Below are 16990 nucleotides of genomic sequence, written 5' to 3' on the forward strand. Positions count from 1 at the left end.
TGTTAGGATTATTCAATAAATAAGAACTACTCTGAGGAAAGTTACAGAAACATGACAGAAACATTTTGAACTTGTGAAGACAGGTCAGCAGTTAAATTAAGGTTTTATGTTTTTATGTGTCATGATATCTGTAAAAACCTCAACTCATTTTTTCCAACTGCTACACATCACTATCTTAACTGCTCACTGGAAGGTGAAAAATCCATGTTGAATTCTTAACCCTCCACTGTGGTGCAATCTTAGGGTGCTCAATGAATAAAAATCTCTTTCTTTGGAATGCTGCAGCGCACACTCCCAGAATGGAGAGACTTCCACAGGTTATTTTTGCTTCTCTGCATATCCATTAAATTATAGTTCAAAGAACCACAGCCAGCCAAGAGAATATTAATATTATATGTATTTTTACAGCTGTATATTTGTCCAGTTGATATTACAGGGCTGTGTCTGTCACCTGCGGCTGAGTTGCATCAGTGACTAACACAGTTCAGATTTTTCTATTTTTATTATTAATAATTTCTGGTTTTTCATAAAAGCCTTTACATTTTTATACTGAAAAAAAGTAATTTCAGTATTGGTCCAGATTTTTAATGGCTAGATTTTGCAATAGGTCAAAACATCAGAATTTTATAAGCTTATATACATTTTCATTTTGAAATTGTGTAGAGAATTATGAAGTTTTATTATTTCATCATAAACAGTTAATATTGTCACCTGATTAAAAAAAATATTTTCTAGAATTGATATTCTGAATAGTTCTCTAAGAACAGATCAGCCCAACATCTGAGTAAGTTGTCCGGCAGTACAGCTTCACTTCAGAAGTGTTTGAAGACTTCAGCAAAGCGAATATTCACATAAGTAACATCAATGAACATCATGTGGAGTGAAATCTTAAACAGATCAGACAGCATAACAAAACATTCTGGCAGAAACTGTTTCTTAGAATTACGTTGGAAGAACACATGAAACAAAAACATTTCTACATATAACCAACACTCTGGTAAAACAGGTTCTGAAATGAAGCAAATAGATAAAATTTACCCTATATGTGTTTCTGTAGTTCTGCCTTCCCCACTGAACACACATCTGGCTGCTAGGATATCATCATAGCTAATGTCTACTGGATATTGCACAGGATAGAATGCCTGGAAAAGAGGATCATTCACCACAATCAGTAAAAGTACTTAATATTCTCTCTGTTAATAGACACTGATGAGAACGATGGCGCTAATATCTGAAATTACTTTTGCACCGTAATCTAATTGTGATAATACTTGGCAATATTCACTTCCAGGAGCAGAACAGCACATAATCACTGGAAACACCATAATGCAAATCTGTGGACACGTGATTTCTACTTCAGTTTCTCAGTTTGAAACAAAGATAATTAAAATTTACATTCAGAACTAAAAAGAACCCAACCAACCTGTGGTAGTTGTGGACTCTGCCTACCAATCAACGTCCATTGACCATTTCTCACTCTGTATCCACTCACTACTTTACCTATAAGATATCAATATACATGAGAAGTGAGATATACTTAAAAAAACATGTTGCAAGGTCAACATTTTTCTGTTCGGCATTTGATATTCCTATATTACTCTTACCTAGTCTGTGTGTGTGAACTCTGTAGGCAAAAAGGTGCATTGGAGACCTTTTGTAATGGCAGGCAATGTCTGCATCAACCACTGTGAAAATATGACAGCAATGAACAATGACAAATGGATCATTTATCAAACACAGAAAAGTTGCATTACAGTATTTCATTCAGCGTGGTTTACAAAAAGCATGTGTACAATGGACAACAGATAATTTCAAAAGATAATAGATAGTATCTTATATTTCTGCAGTGTCCATCTCAAGATATCTGCAAAGAAAAACTAATAAAATATAGTCCAGGTTGCTTAAAAATTACTTAATCTGCTGATATATATATATAATCTTTCTGGCTGAAAGTCAAAAGAACTTCTTTCAGTCTACACTACCACCATTTTACTAAATAAAGTAATACATTTACTTACAGACTATGTTGGGGGTTGCTTAAAATAAATATAGCTATGGTAAATAATCTAATCAGGGGAAAATTAAAATAAACTGATATAATTCTAAACTGATACAATTTACAATGAAGTCTTGATTATAAATGCCCAGACCTAATTTAGATTTAGACAAGAGATTTTGTCACAGAAGTGGTCTACAATGTTTACACGGTAGTACTTGTGCTACGTGCAGTTAACAGTAATTCAGGAAGAGCCTACAGAAAAATCCTGATGCCTTTCTGAGAGATATCACCACACTTCCTTTCTAACAAATTTCATGGTCCACTAAAGAGCTGTAAATTTGACTGAACATGAGAAGGAAGTTACCAGCAACTACAGAACTGTTTGTTTGCCCTTCCCCCTCACCTTTCCAGTTGAAAAATTAAATTCCTACACTGATCAAATATTCCTGGTGATAGTGGAGGATTAATTTTGTGGGTCTTCATTGGAGAGCAAAGTATTTTTAATTTCAGTTCAAATTTAAAAATGTTTCAAGTTGCTGAATTCACTAAACAGTTGGAGTCAGCTGAGCATTTGACCACTTCATAGTATTTAGGCAGCTTACTGTGAATGGAACAAATGGTGCTCTTGGTTACCTCCCTAAAAATTCGGTATAGCAGAGTACAGTCAGCATCCAACTTCCTTAAAACAGCACATCCCATGCTAGCCAAAGAAAGGATCTGGGGAGCTTCCAAGTGAGGTTTAGATAAAATTCAGGATTCTAAACAGAAACAGTTTGGAAACCTTTCATTACAGTTTTGGTTGGTTTTTTTTTAGCATTTTGAGCTTTTAGGACCTTTACTCCCAACATGGGAACAAAATCTTTAAATAGCAGCTACTTACTGGTAGAAATTAATTTTTTAAAGCTGAATTCTTAGTAGAATCACAAAAGTAATGAATGACATATGAAGAAAAGTCCAAAGCAGTTTATGGCTTTTTAGAGAGGAGAGGAGGAATTAAAGAAGAGGTAGGGCATTTTTAATAAAATATAAGATGAAAATAAATTGAAGAAAAACTCATAATTATTTGTGCACATTGTGTTCATACAGTATTGACTGTCTTTACTGATGCAGTCATAGGCCACCAGAATATAATCTAAAACATAACTGTTCTTCTCTTCATTTGTTCAAACAGTCAAATAAATAATTTGTCCATCTACATATCATCAAGCCTCTATCAAATTTTCTTCCACAATAAGCAACAATAATAGATCAGATGTTGAAATCATCATTTTGTAAAATGATAACCCACCTTTCTTGCCTGGTGGTATGACCGTGTTCACAGACATCATAAGATACATTCCTGCAATCAAGGGTTGCCTGCAATGGAAAATCCAAGGTCTGATTGAATTTATGTTTTACAGAGGACTGATATACAAGTCCTCTGTAAAACATAACTGCAAATGACTTGATATCCAATACCATTTGATACCACTAATTTCTAAACACTGGATTACATCTGAAACAGGTCTCCTAAAAATGAAGCTGCTTCAATGCAGTTTCCCTCTCCTTCTCTTGTTTGCTACCATTTCTAAAGCATTTTCTGCAATGTATGTGAAATAGGACAAAGCTATCATATCTGCATAAGTGCTGTTCTCATCCCAGATTTCTAAATATGAAACTCTTAAATGGTATTAACCCAGTACTCATAGTACAGCTGTGTCAAGTTTCTTAGCAGAACTGAAATTTTTTACCAATGGATGACATGGCTTCATAATTCTTAATATTGTGAATTCTTAATATTAACATTTATTTCAAATGTTTTCAATGGATTCCACAATTTCTACTGCAATAAAAAAATAGGTAAGCATTTTTAAAAATACTCACTTTTGATGTGTCAGATGTAAAGTTACACCAGAGCAGTCCTTGTGTTTATCTGTACAAATTGTGAAAGTTTCATCATTAGCAATTGAATCCCTGCAAATTACTACATATTGATAAGATTTTTCTGCTGTGTAAAAAATAACAGAAAACATTACAAGTTTTAATCTTACTGTGTGCAGTAAAATTGTTATACTGTGGAAATATTACTGAAATTTTTTACAAACCTGATCATCTCACTTGTAGAAATCCTAATACAAGGAAAAACTTCAGTGGATGAAAACTACTGTACTAGAAAATTTAGATCTTTATGAAGTAGCATCTGGGAAATGAAACAGTATCATGTTTACACTAGTAGAAAAAGTAGTTTTGTTTCAAACAAATTATATTTTTATCAAAATTAGAAAAATGACAGGTTTGTGAAAAGCAATAATTTTAGAGATTATAATGCAACTGCCAGAAATCCTTGTAATGAAAGTCAGCAGGTGAATCTGATATACCAATATAGACTGCAATTCTACTTAAAATTGGATATCCTAGAAGGTCAGAAAAAATAGCTAATTCATTTGTCAGTGCACTGTATTATCATTAGCTGATACATTTGGCATTTTAATTTATAGACCCAGTCATCTTGACAGTTACTGAATTATAGTTAGCCATCTGAGAGTTCAATCATTCCTTATTTTTAAGCAAGTTTCTTTTTCTAATGTTTATACAATAACAGCTGTAGTTAAAAGATGGCTCTAACTCCAAAGTAAGTAAACAGAGCATTCTGAAAAAATATTATCCAACAGTACATGTTTCAGATAAGAAAGAGATCAGAGTATCTATAGTAACCGGCAGTAATTTCTGAGAGTTTTTCTTCCCATAAATAGCCAGATTCCAAACTGAAAAAGTGGTGCATTTCAAAAGAAAAAAAGATAATAGCCAAAGTGGGACAACACATGGAAACTTAACAGAAAACTTGAAACTTGACTTAAAAACTGTCAGTTCAGTTTTTCATACATTAGCTCTTTCAGTCACCCCCCATGTCACTAATAAAGGATAATACTCAGTTTGCTTTTCACCATCACTGATAGTAGAATTTACAAGGATTTGTTTTCACTATGTTCACAAAGTAGATCTGTAAATTAATGTATGTGCTATTCAATTGAAATAGCTCCTAACACAATTTCACCGTGTTCTCATAATGCTTATTACCACAGCTTCTACAAATTCTTAGTTACTCTAGCTCTGTGCATCCCAAAAAACATTTTTGGATTTAAAAATCTGAATCACTATACCACAGTTGCACCTTTTCAAATAGCAACAAAAAATCTAAGTCTTCATTGTACAGAGAAAAGAAAAAAAAAGAACAGTAGCTCTTTCATCAAGATTACTTACAAGAATCAAGACTACCAAATCAAGAATCCAGAAGTGCCAAAAAGACTAAGTTATTAGGACAAAAGAAGGGGAATGGTAAGAAAACATTCAAGAGAAAGAGAAACGAAACTACTTTTCAATTATTTTAGAAAAAGTTCAATATATGTATATACTGTTCATCCTCTTCCCTGCAGGCAGCTTCACTTACAATCACAATACCTCCATGTTTGCTACAAAGGTGTTTGCAAAGTCTCTTCTGCCCCACTCTCCTCATTTTAATCTAATTTTTTCTTATTTATGTAGTACATGTGATGCTCCAGAACTCCGTTTTTATAAGTTTAATATTGTTAGAACTCTGCACTACATGAATTTCAATGGAAATTGGAAAATGCTTGCTTCCTCTTGGAACATTATTACTTAAAGTAATAATACTTAAAATTTTAAAATGCAATCAGTCATTTTGTGTCTCTCAGTTTTGGAACTTTAATTGAAAACATCACCATTCTATCTTCTGAAAACAGCTCAAAATTATTCCCAACCCATCAAACTAATTTCATATTTGAAAAATTTAGCACTTTCTAGCTCATAGTCATAAAAGTAGCACATAGGAGGAGGGGGAAAAAACCCTCAAATATTATTTCTGTTTGGCAATATTATTTTGACACAATTTGAATTTTCAGAACATGGAAAAAATGCTGACAGCATTTTTATCTAAAAAGAGCAATTTCAAAATGAACTGAAGATAGCTGGAAAGTTGCTACTAATAATTACAATTGTTATATATAAGGCAATCATCTAAATCAGTATCAGGAGAAACACAAATGAACTTGAAGATCATTTGTAAAGTATTTAATTTGCAGTGCTGTGTTAAGAGTAAAATAATGGATGGATACATTTGTCTAAAACTTTCAGGAATTCCTACAGCACTTTATAATTTTGTTTTAGTTATATTTAGCCATAACTGAACTAAACGTTTTTCTAACAACTACAGAGGCATGCTGGAAATGATGTTTCCCTGCTTCTTCTTCTTTCAGTTCACCTCTCTGAAACACTCAGAGCTTTGAACACTTCACCGAATAATGCTGACAAGTTGTTCTCTGCCTTTTGTGTTCTGTGCAAGAATAACACAATCATATAAAATATTCCCTGTCTTTATTTACTCATTTCAAACAAAGCCAATGATGCATGGTACACTGGCTTCAGATTTTAAGGATATAATTTTTAAAAATTGTGCATGACAACATTGCAATGATCATTAAAAGTTTAACTGCCAATAAATGTTTAAATGTTCTCTAGAAGAAATATTTCAAATACTAGAAATACTCAACAGTTTTTCAAATTAAATACTCACACCTGATATGAAGGCAAATCATGCTAAAGAGAAACACTTTCTTTCTATAAGTTGATTTTGCTAAGACTTCTGAAGCAAGCCTGACAGGCTTTCTGCTAACCTGTCTATCCAGATCTACAGTCCTGAACTCTCCAATTACAGGCATGAGAATCTGCCACAGACATTGAGACTTCTAGGACTTCCTAGATACTAAAAATGTTATGGGTTTTTTACTCATAAAAACAAACACTCTTGAAAACCTACTTTCTTTGCACTCTGAGTATGGGGATTATAAATTACTGAGCACTCTGATCAAACTATTTATTCAACTTCACTGCTCTGTTTCTAGTATTTCATAGGAATAGTATAACACTCAATCACGGTGACTAGAATACTTACAAGCTCCCACTGCAACAGAGGGGCGCTTTTTACGAAGCTCCAAACCCCTTGTTATTTCAAAGTCAGCCCTTGATTTGTACCAGAATCTCCACATACTGTCTCAGAATTAGCTTTGCTTCAATAAAGGCAAGAAGTAGCCTCAAAGGTGAGCACAATTCCTGAGCAAGGCAATTCCAAAGCTCATGCCCATGGGGAAGCAACTTTGTACAAGTTGTATTTATTGAGCAAAGACATGCAGCACAAGACATGGACTTGAGGTACTAGTAAAGAATGAGACAAATCATACTGCATTTAATATTAGTATCTAATACTGGATACATAAAACTACCTTAATTTTTTTAAATGTAAGTCAAGGTGCTTGTACTTGACGATCTGTTCACTCACCCAGTATCAATTCAGTAAAATTTATTTTTAAAAGTCTAGTATTAAATCTGGAATTAAACTGTACCTTTTTATGAAAAACAAAATGCAAACACACTCCCTAGTGACATTTTCAGAACTTAACTTTCCAGAAGAAACGAGACAATTGTTGATCCTGGTTCAATATAAATTTTTTAACATATGAAGACCTCATAAAGGTCACAGATGACTGATTTGCTAAAGGATATAAAAACATACCACAGCCTTGAATCTCTGTGAATTTGAAAAGCTAATTTTATTCAAGACAGTGGCTTATTCAAGAGAATGTCAAAGAGAAGCACATCAAATCTAATGTTCCGAATAATATTCAGAGTAATGTTCAAATGACAATATACAACTCACATTCTCTCACATTCTCTCTCACATGAGGAAACAGATATTTTTAAGACATCTACTGGCTTGGTGGCCAAAAGTAATTACTCTCCCAACCAAAAAAAAACAAACCCTAAAAAAACACTAAGAAGTCTACACCACACTGAGAAATTTTATGTTATTATATGCAATATGGGTAACATAATTCTGCAGAGCGTGATAGCAGGGAGAAATAAATCTACTCTCAGTGAAAAGCTGGGGATTAAAAGAAGAAGCTGAGAATGCAAGAATGCATTGTTCGTTGTGCAAAAAGGAGAGAGAACAAGAAAGGAAATGAAAAAACAACCAAAGCTGAACAAAGGTGGAAGACTGCCTCATAAATTTGCTCCAAACATAGACAAAAAATTATAAATTGCTTCAAACAATGCAACAGATGCACACATACAAAATGACAGAATGTGAAAACCTTCCATTTCAGAATAGCTGAAAGACCTTATCATTGATAACTTCTAAACACTTTGATTCCTGGGGATAACAATTATATTTTTATATGTGCTGGAAAGGTCTAAGATAATAAAATGGCAGATTAGAAACAACATTAGTCTTTGTTATACAAAGAGAAGGGAGGAAAAAAACCCAACATTCTAGGCATTAGAAAAATACAGTATTTTTTAAAATTCAGATTCAAAGGTGCTTACACAGAATAATAAAATAAGACCAAGGTTACAACTGCATTGCATATCCCTACAGCCCAATTTCAAAGCTGACTGGGTGCCTTTACAGACCTAAAAATGGGTGGATTTACTTTAATTTGAATCTGAACTCAAAACACATATGACTATATAAAAAGGCAGACAAATTTCTGACAATGTTTTACTTGCTTACTTGTATCCACTATAAGGCATAACTCCACAATAATTTTTGCTTTCACAATACAAAAAGTAAAAAAAATGAAATAGAGAAATCAATATTTTTCTAAGATGGCTCTTCACATATTTTTTTGTAGAATATATTTTTGGTTCTCCAGACTAAATTTTAATCTGTTTCCTTTAGACTTGGTACAATAAGTTTTATTTTGTTATCTGAGAATAAAGTGCATACCTAAATATAAATTCTTAGCTCAGGATTATAGGTAAGAAGGGATGGAAAGCAGAATTATTCTAATCTAATAAAATGTCCTAAACCTTCATAGTAGTGTTCAAAGATATTTAATGCATAATTTTCAACTAGTTTCACAAGTGTTTTTAAATTTCAGGAATAACCTAAAGGGATTTTAACTAGATGTAACTAGATGTCTGTTGATAATGACAGGCATAAGAATAGAGTCAAGGCATAAGAATACAGTCACTGAAGATTGTATGTAAGCCCATGCAGTTTTTGCAATTCAGAAGAGAGGATAAATGATGAAAGATGCTCAGTTAACTTGTTATGCTTTCAGAAGTATATCAAGGATTCCAAAGCACTGTTCAGAGTTTACTATTCTGACTTACCAGTAATTACAAATATAAAATATTTCACTTTATGTAGTAGTTGTTTATGTATTCTCATCCAATATCACTTCCTATCAGTTTTGGAGGGGAAAATGCTGTAGATAAAATAATCAACTCTCATGTTCAACTCTTCTAAAAAGAACATTTTCCATTTCATTAACCAGGTATTAAATTAATTCTGTCCAGCAAAGGGCCACAAAGACTATGAAGGAATTGGAGCATCTCTCCTGTGCGGAAAGGCTAAGAGAGCCTGTTCAGAGAGAGATGGATCTGAAGGGAGGGTGCAAAGAAGAGGGAGCCAGACTCTTTGCAGTGCTCAGCGACAGGACCAGAGGTGATGGGCACACACTGAAACATGGGGTCTTACGCTGAACATAGGGAAACTTTTTCACTGTATGGGTGACTAAGCACTGGCAGAGGTTGCCCTGGAATGCTCCTACCCCTGAATGTACCTGGACACAGGCCTGGACAAGAGGCTGTAGGTGGCCCTGCTTGAGCAGGGAGGGCATGGGTCAGATGACTTCCAAAGGTTTGTTTCAATCTCAACCATTATGTGATTCTGTGAAACACTCAATGACAAGAATAACCATATTGCTATGCTTGAAATGAGCATTTCATCTTAAAAAACACCAAAACCCCAGCCAAAAAAACAAAAAAAAAAAGACACTGTTTTCACAAGTTACATTTTTTCCAAACACAAATACTGTGACTGATTGGCTAGTGAATATTGTCTACTAACAATCTATTCAAGTAAGGTGACAGGTTAACTGTGTTCATACCTGTTACAATTTCATTAAACAAAACACTGAATTATATATGGAAACCCCAAGTTTCTCCCTAAACGTAAAATTATTAATCTGCTTTTTGATTATTTAAGTCATTTGCTCCACAGTTTTTGAAGAAAAAATGGTGTTCACCTTTCAAATATTTATAGAGATAAATTAAGTTTATGAAGTCAAGTTAATACAAAAACTGTATTCCAAATATGCCCAATGATCTTTGAAAATGGCACTAACAGAAAAATTATTTTCTACAGGTAAATATTTTGATTATGTAGATGATACAACTTACAGAGCAAATTTCCAAAATGCATACCTCTAAATGCACTAACATCTCCATAATGTACCTGGAGAACAAAGTATCTGCTACCCGTTTCTCCTCCAACTCTGAATCCAACACCTAAGAGAAGGAAAATGTATTGTTTTCAGAAAAAATAAAATGTAAGATGACTCACCATCACTAACAATATAAAAAAATACAAATCACTTCACTGGCTTAGAGTGAAAGGAGTAGAAAATTTCAAACACCACTGAAGAAAACTTTATCCTGAAACCCAGGAAAACCACCACAACACTGATTCCAAACAGACTATGAAGCTAGGACCATAACTTAATTACGAATAAGTAGCTGCTTTATGCAGAGAACTCTCTCAATCAAAGAACATTAATACAGATCTTTTAAAAATCCAAAATAAAAATGAAGCCTTACTATCCATGCAGGATTTGGTGGACCTTTCATTTATTTCTCATACAACATCTGCATGATATAAACTAATTAACACTAATTTACTAAGAAGACATTGAGAATGAGAAGAGAAAAAAGTCTGCAGTAAAATATTTTTAGATTTAAATTAATATTATATGCAGAAAAAAATCTTGAGGAAATTATGCACCTATGTTACTTGATGAGAGAAACAAGTACAGGCACAAAACAGAACAGAGAAGCTTGAAATAATCTGAAATAATGAAATTGCAAATCATCACCATCACGAAAAGGGATTTCTCTAAACCACTTCTACAATGGACACTTTTCAAAAGCAGCAGAAAAACAATTTCTTCGTATTTGGTCACAGTAAAATGCAAAGCCACCTTATAAATGGGACTGCAGCCTCTCTGTGCACAAATGAGGAATCTTTATGAATACTCCCTACAAACCTTGTATTTTTGCACAGCTTACCAACAAGAAAAGTATCAATAGCTGGGGTTTAAAAGCAAAACTTCTACGTGATCTTTTAAGTACAAAACATCTATAAAATCCTCCATGTAACAATGTTTTTTAAACTTGACATTCTGATAACCAAATCAAATAACATTTAAGTTGGTAAGTGTGTAAATGGATTATTAAAAAAAGCATTTTCATGAGATTGCCCCTGGCTATGAAAATGGGAGGTAAACTATGAAAGAAAAAAATACTTAGAATTCAAGATACTTTCAGATCAAAGCTATACAGATGGTAGGTATTTCTAAGACTCTCAGGGTTATTACAAAGAAGTACTTCACCCTGTTTTCCAGACATACCACTCCAAGTAGCTTAAAATTCAGTAGGGTTGTGTATTATACAAGAAAATGGGTATACAAGCATGCTGCTCAACTGCATCAAAGCATTAAAAATGAAAAACACAATAAATTGCCAACATATACTTTAAACAGGAAAAATTCAATGTTTCAATTGAATTTATGCTTTCCCAAACAAACAAAAATATTTTAATGTAGTTTGTGTGCTACTGAGAGATACATAAATGGTAACTTTCTAGTAAGATATAGCAGGAAATACAACTAATGCTGTATAAAAATAATCAATACATTATGATACTTATCTCTGTCTTTTTTACCCCTACAGAAATCCATAATGGTATAGCAAATAGAATGACATATTTCATAGTTAATTAGGTTGATATTTATACAGTTTCTATCAATTAAACACAATAAAAATATTACAGGATGTTCTCAGATATGCCAGGTTCTTACTTTCATGTCCTCCTTTTTCCCCTGCCCCTGCACACAAGAACTGCATATTAAAGGGCCAATACCTTTGGGCAGCCTGGTGGGTGGAGCATTTCTTGCCCAAGCATACAAAATGTTAGATTTATCTTTGCATGTTCCTTCATCACAGTCCCTAAAAAATATGAGGAAAGAAAAGGGAATACAATTTTTAAAGTTTTGAAATCAGAAAACAGCAGTTGAGTTACATGCAAAAACTAGTTTTAAGATCTATGAGGATGTTTTTTTGAATGTATGCTGATTAAACACAGTTATTTTGATGCAGATTGCTTTCACAGATATTGGTATACGTTCCACTTTCTTTTATTTCCCTCCCTGTGCATTAAGGCAGTGTTAGACAGTTCTGATGGGCCCTGTCAGCCTATTAATCAGTGATGGAAAAAGTGAAGGAACATTTTATGGTCATGAACTTTATGAAAATCTCTAGCATTATCAACTCAAGTGATGCAAAATGACAAAGGCTGCCACATTCACACAGAGGAATAGGACTCATGCACAAAGCAGAAAAAAAAACCCCACAAAACATAAAATTGATTATTTAAAATTAATTTAAAAATCATTGTCAAAAAAAGTGACAGAAAGCTGTATATGAACCCAAAGATTGAAGGCACTCATGCCCTGCACTTAATGTGAGCTCACTGCTTATAGACAATTCTCATTCCACTGCATGATTTGTTTTTCAAAACAGAAAAGTCACACATACACAGACAAAAAAGAAACAATCACCAAAAAAATCCCAAACAATCAATCACAAAAAAAAAAGCAAAACAAAAACCCAAGGGAAAACGAAAAGAAAAAAGAAGGGTTTGCCAAGTTAACAGGCCACAAACAGGTCACAAATATTTACAGTAACAGAGAGCTTGAGTTGTCCCTAGCCTCTGCAGCTAGCACCATGTAGGTGACACTGAGGGTGAAGAATGAAGGACTCTCAAAGCCTGGTAATTCTAGATACCTTCAATCTGCAAGAACTGGTAAACCTGAGGCAGAGACATCACCAAGTCTCAATTGCCAGACACATTCATACAGACAGCACAATGTACCTGGACCACATCCAAGAAGGCACGGACTACTATATGTGGGTGTAGGCTCATGATGATACACACGGATAATCAAACAAGGGACCCGAAGGAACTTTATGAACACCCACCTAGAATACACTTCTCCCTCTTTATCCTGAATTAGGGAAAAGGTTTATTTACAGGGTATATTTGTACCTTCTTCAAATGGCAAAGCATCCGTGGCCCTGAGCACAGAGTGTAGAAGGTGTGCAGCACACACAAGTATGATTTTTAGAAAGCTTCACCCTGAAACTATTCAGATTACATCAACAGACTCAAGCCAGATGCAATGAAGGTTGGCATCTATGCCAGTGTTTCATTCCAAACCAAAATGGTACAGGCTCTGCTCTGTTTATCACTCCCTGTAAAATGATACTTAGGAAAACATTTGCATATATAAGACATGGTTTCAGTCACCTGAAATTGTGGGGAAAAAAAGAGTGCCACACAGTGTGAGGAAGAGTATAAACACAAAAAAGACCAAGACATCTAGCAGATGCAGCTCATTTATGTTTCTGCTGAGAACGGCCAAGCCATATGTGCAAATGATGATGATGCTTTCCAAGTCTCTCTCAGAGATAACCAGCCCTTCTGGCATGTGTTTTAAACCACGTCAGCAGGATATCAGGCATTTCTTTCATCCCAGCAAGCTTTATTGCAGCCTAGCTACTGTATTTAATTCTGACTGAAAGCTCTGCCATAATCATGAGAGTCTCAAGAGAAAAAGGAACACATCACTTCTTTTTTAGTAGTTATACTCACAACATGTATTTCTGGACCTTCATAATTAACAGTTTGGCCACCTTGCCCTTCAAACATGCCCATGTCCCAAAGGACAATCAAAACTTACTTCAAGATAAGTGAAATGTTTTGATGTGTGAAATAAGTTTCAGCTTATTCATAACATTTCATAAATGAAATGTTTCAGCTGAAACTGCAAATTATGCAGCTTCCCACTGGTATAATTTGTTACTATACAAAAAAACCAAAAGACTTAATGGATCTAACCTAGTATTGAGCTGCACAACTTGGGAACTTGGGAATGTGTTGAAGAGATTGTTTAGGAGAAATGCCAGAAGGAACTACAAGCACAGTCACAGCTTTACCATCACTTTACTTTGGGCAAAACTGTCTTTAATTTATACCACAGTATTTCTAAGAACACATTAATTAGGAAAAAGCCCTGTGCATGATGCTTCAAACTTTCTTCCAAGAGGCTACTAGAATGGAGGGATAAGACCGCAGGGGATGAGGATAAACTACAGGTACTGGTCTTTCATTTCATTTAAAAAATGGTTAACCATCTCATTTTGCCATCAATGACAATCTTGAAACATTAAGTTTTCAGAAAAAACAAACCTAGAGGAGATTGCAAAGAAGAGGTAATAAGATAAACAGATTGAAAAAAAAGGGAGCTAGTAAAAAGTATAAATTTAACTAACAAAACAAATCACTGAAATTCATAGTAGCTTTGCATAAAAACTGAATGAGTGACCCAGAATACTTTAAAAATGGACTATAGCTGCATATTATACCCTACTGTTCTAAAAACTGATGTTGACTTAAAATTTGGAAATGAGTTGGGTAGGAGAGAGCTTACTGACTGTTTCTTGGATCTTTGTTTTTTGCGAACTCTCCTGGGCTTCCCAAAGGCATTCTCCCCAGTTTTGGGTAAGCTCAAGAGCTGTTTTCTTTAATGGCACTGGGGTTTTGACTGATTACCTACACTGAAAGTAAAATATTTCACTATGTCAGCAAGACCAGTATTTGGCTACCCCTTTAGCACATTTGCACTGGTTATGGTAACAAATTTTATTATTTATTTTATTTCTTTCTTTATTACACTGCACTCCTGAATACTAATCAATACTTTTAAAAAAGGGTCATTGAGGTGATTGAGTAAGACAAATAACCACTTTTAGCTCTTGAATGTTGCAGAACATTCTGGGGCAGTGTCAATGGTAAGAAACTGCACCTAAAAATACAATTCCTTCTACTGTTGTAGAAAGAACTCTCTCTCATGCAGTGAAATAAAAGTCCTACACTGAACTAGTCATGACATCTTTTGCAACCTCTACTGAACACCTCTACTGAACTATTGATGTCAAAGGCATTTAAACCCATTCTTTCCTGCCAACAGAAACAACTGTCTGACAGAGGAATCACCAGGTAGCCATCTATAACCCGCACTTATGCATTTGTTTACATAAGTAATTAAAGTTGCCCTGCTTGATCTCAAAATAATGGCTTTATCTATGAATCAGCTCATTCATAAGAGATTATTTCTCATAAGTGTTAGGTTTGATGCAGCACAAGACTTGTCTTGCCAGGAGACTCACAAGTTCTGAATAATTCAACATTTTTTTTCAAAGCATTCAAGTGCATTCCTGATTATCTACAGAGAATCTGAACTTTTATCAATCAGTTCAGGCATGTTACATCAATTTCAACACAGTTTGCCAGCTCAGGCAAAACTTATCATTGTGGCTGAACTGTTTTTAGAACAATTATGATCCAGGAATAGGAGCACCTATTCCATTTTTTTTTGATGCACTGAGCAACACCTGAGGCAATGAGCCCTGGGAAACGATTTTTTTTTTTCTGTGGAAAGGCCTGTGTATCTCAAGAAGGGAGAACAACCTTTAGCATTTGTTCAGATAAAGATTCTACCACACTGCAGTGAATGTTGAAACCAGCATAGGTTACATACAACTTGAAAGCCTTTTGAAAGACCAGGGAAATTTGCAAGAATAGTGCCAAATCACCAGAAAAGGCAGCAGGCCAGATGGGCATCACAAATTTTGGCTTAGTACTGCTATGGCCATAGGGCAGCTAATCCCAGCAGAGTCATCTGGATGCTTCTCATTCCTCTCCATTCAAAACTGGCCTGAATGAAACTTCACATCTCAGGAAAACTCATTTGGTCTTCCATTCTAAATGTTTCTAACAGCCTATTTTTCCATAATACAACTAATTCACGTCATTATGGTAAAGAAAAATTTTGACTTGAAAAACATGGAACTAATATTGCCAGAACTTTGAAAAAGAAACTAGAAGAAAAAAAATCTATGTGGCACACTTAATTGAATCAAAGCTGGCTCTGTAAAAATGTTGAGCATTTTTAAGGATCCCGGCTAAACAAATCTTACAGTGGTCTGCTCAAACAACTGTTCCTTCCCTACTAGATGGAAGAGCAACAGAAAGTCATCATTTGCTAGCCTTCTGGCAACTAAAGGAACAGCAAATAACCACACAAAATAAACAACAATGAACACCAGTAACATAGAGTCACCAGAATTACTTTAACAAAATTAGATTAGAAATTTCTAGCACTCTTTAGTCTATTTTGTAGAAAACACATGATGATCTTTCAAGCCTAGCAAATAACTGCGGGTAGAGCAAGATAAAAAGCTGCAAAAACAGGGATATGAAATTATGAGAGAGTGAATGAAGAGCTTTCATTTTGAGAATGCAAAGGAAACACAAACCCTCAGAAAATGCACATAAAAAATAGAAAAACCGAATCAAAACTTGCATATGAAAAACTGAAAATAGCAGATTTAAACACAACACTAACATATTTGGCCTGGCTAAGATGGAGTTAATTTTCCCCACAGCAACCCTCATGGTGCTGCAATTTGAATGAGTAGCTAGAAAGGTGCTGATAACACATCAGTGTTTGGGAAAGATCTTAGGAGAGATCACAGCCAGGCTGGCTGACCCAAACTGACCAAAGAAATGTTCCGTACCATATTATACCCATTCAACAATCAAAGGTAATGGAAAGGAAGACAAGGAGGGCAGGGACAGATACACACAAACACACATTTTTTATTTATGACATTTGTCTTTCAGAGCAACCATTACTTGTGTTTGGAAGTGGCTTGGTGATGAAAAGAAGAGAATGAAATATTTTATACAACATTTCTGCTGCACAACATTTGCTTTTGCTTTATTAAACTGCCTTTGCTTTGACTCATGAG

At 34.5% G+C, this 16990-nt stretch overlaps 1 protein-coding gene across 7 annotated transcripts in view; it reads right to left on the bottom strand.

Moving 5' to 3' along the window:
• Nucleotides 1-16990, bottom strand: part of PAM (peptidylglycine alpha-amidating monooxygenase) — a 195300-nt gene that overhangs the window by 32278 nt on the left and 146032 nt on the right. For all 7 annotated transcript variants that reach the window (XM_064735113.1, XM_064735112.1, XM_064735110.1 and 4 more), the window contains exons 6-12: nt 11979-12064; nt 10265-10348; nt 3863-3911; nt 3288-3355; nt 1605-1685; nt 1424-1500; nt 1039-1142 (exon numbers count right to left, since the gene is read on the bottom strand). In XM_064735113.1, coding sequence (XP_064591183.1) covers nt 1039-1142; nt 1424-1500; nt 1605-1685; nt 3288-3355; nt 3863-3911; nt 10265-10348; nt 11979-12064 — 549 coding nt within the window. The remainder of the gene's footprint in view (nt 1-1038; nt 1143-1423; nt 1501-1604; nt 1686-3287; nt 3356-3862; nt 3912-10264; nt 10349-11978; nt 12065-16990) is intronic.

The sequence above is a fragment of the Zonotrichia leucophrys genome, chromosome Z (assembly GCF_028769735.1).
Source record: "Zonotrichia leucophrys gambelii isolate GWCS_2022_RI chromosome Z, RI_Zleu_2.0, whole genome shotgun sequence".
Taxonomy (NCBI): Eukaryota; Metazoa; Chordata; class Aves; order Passeriformes; family Passerellidae; genus Zonotrichia; species Zonotrichia leucophrys.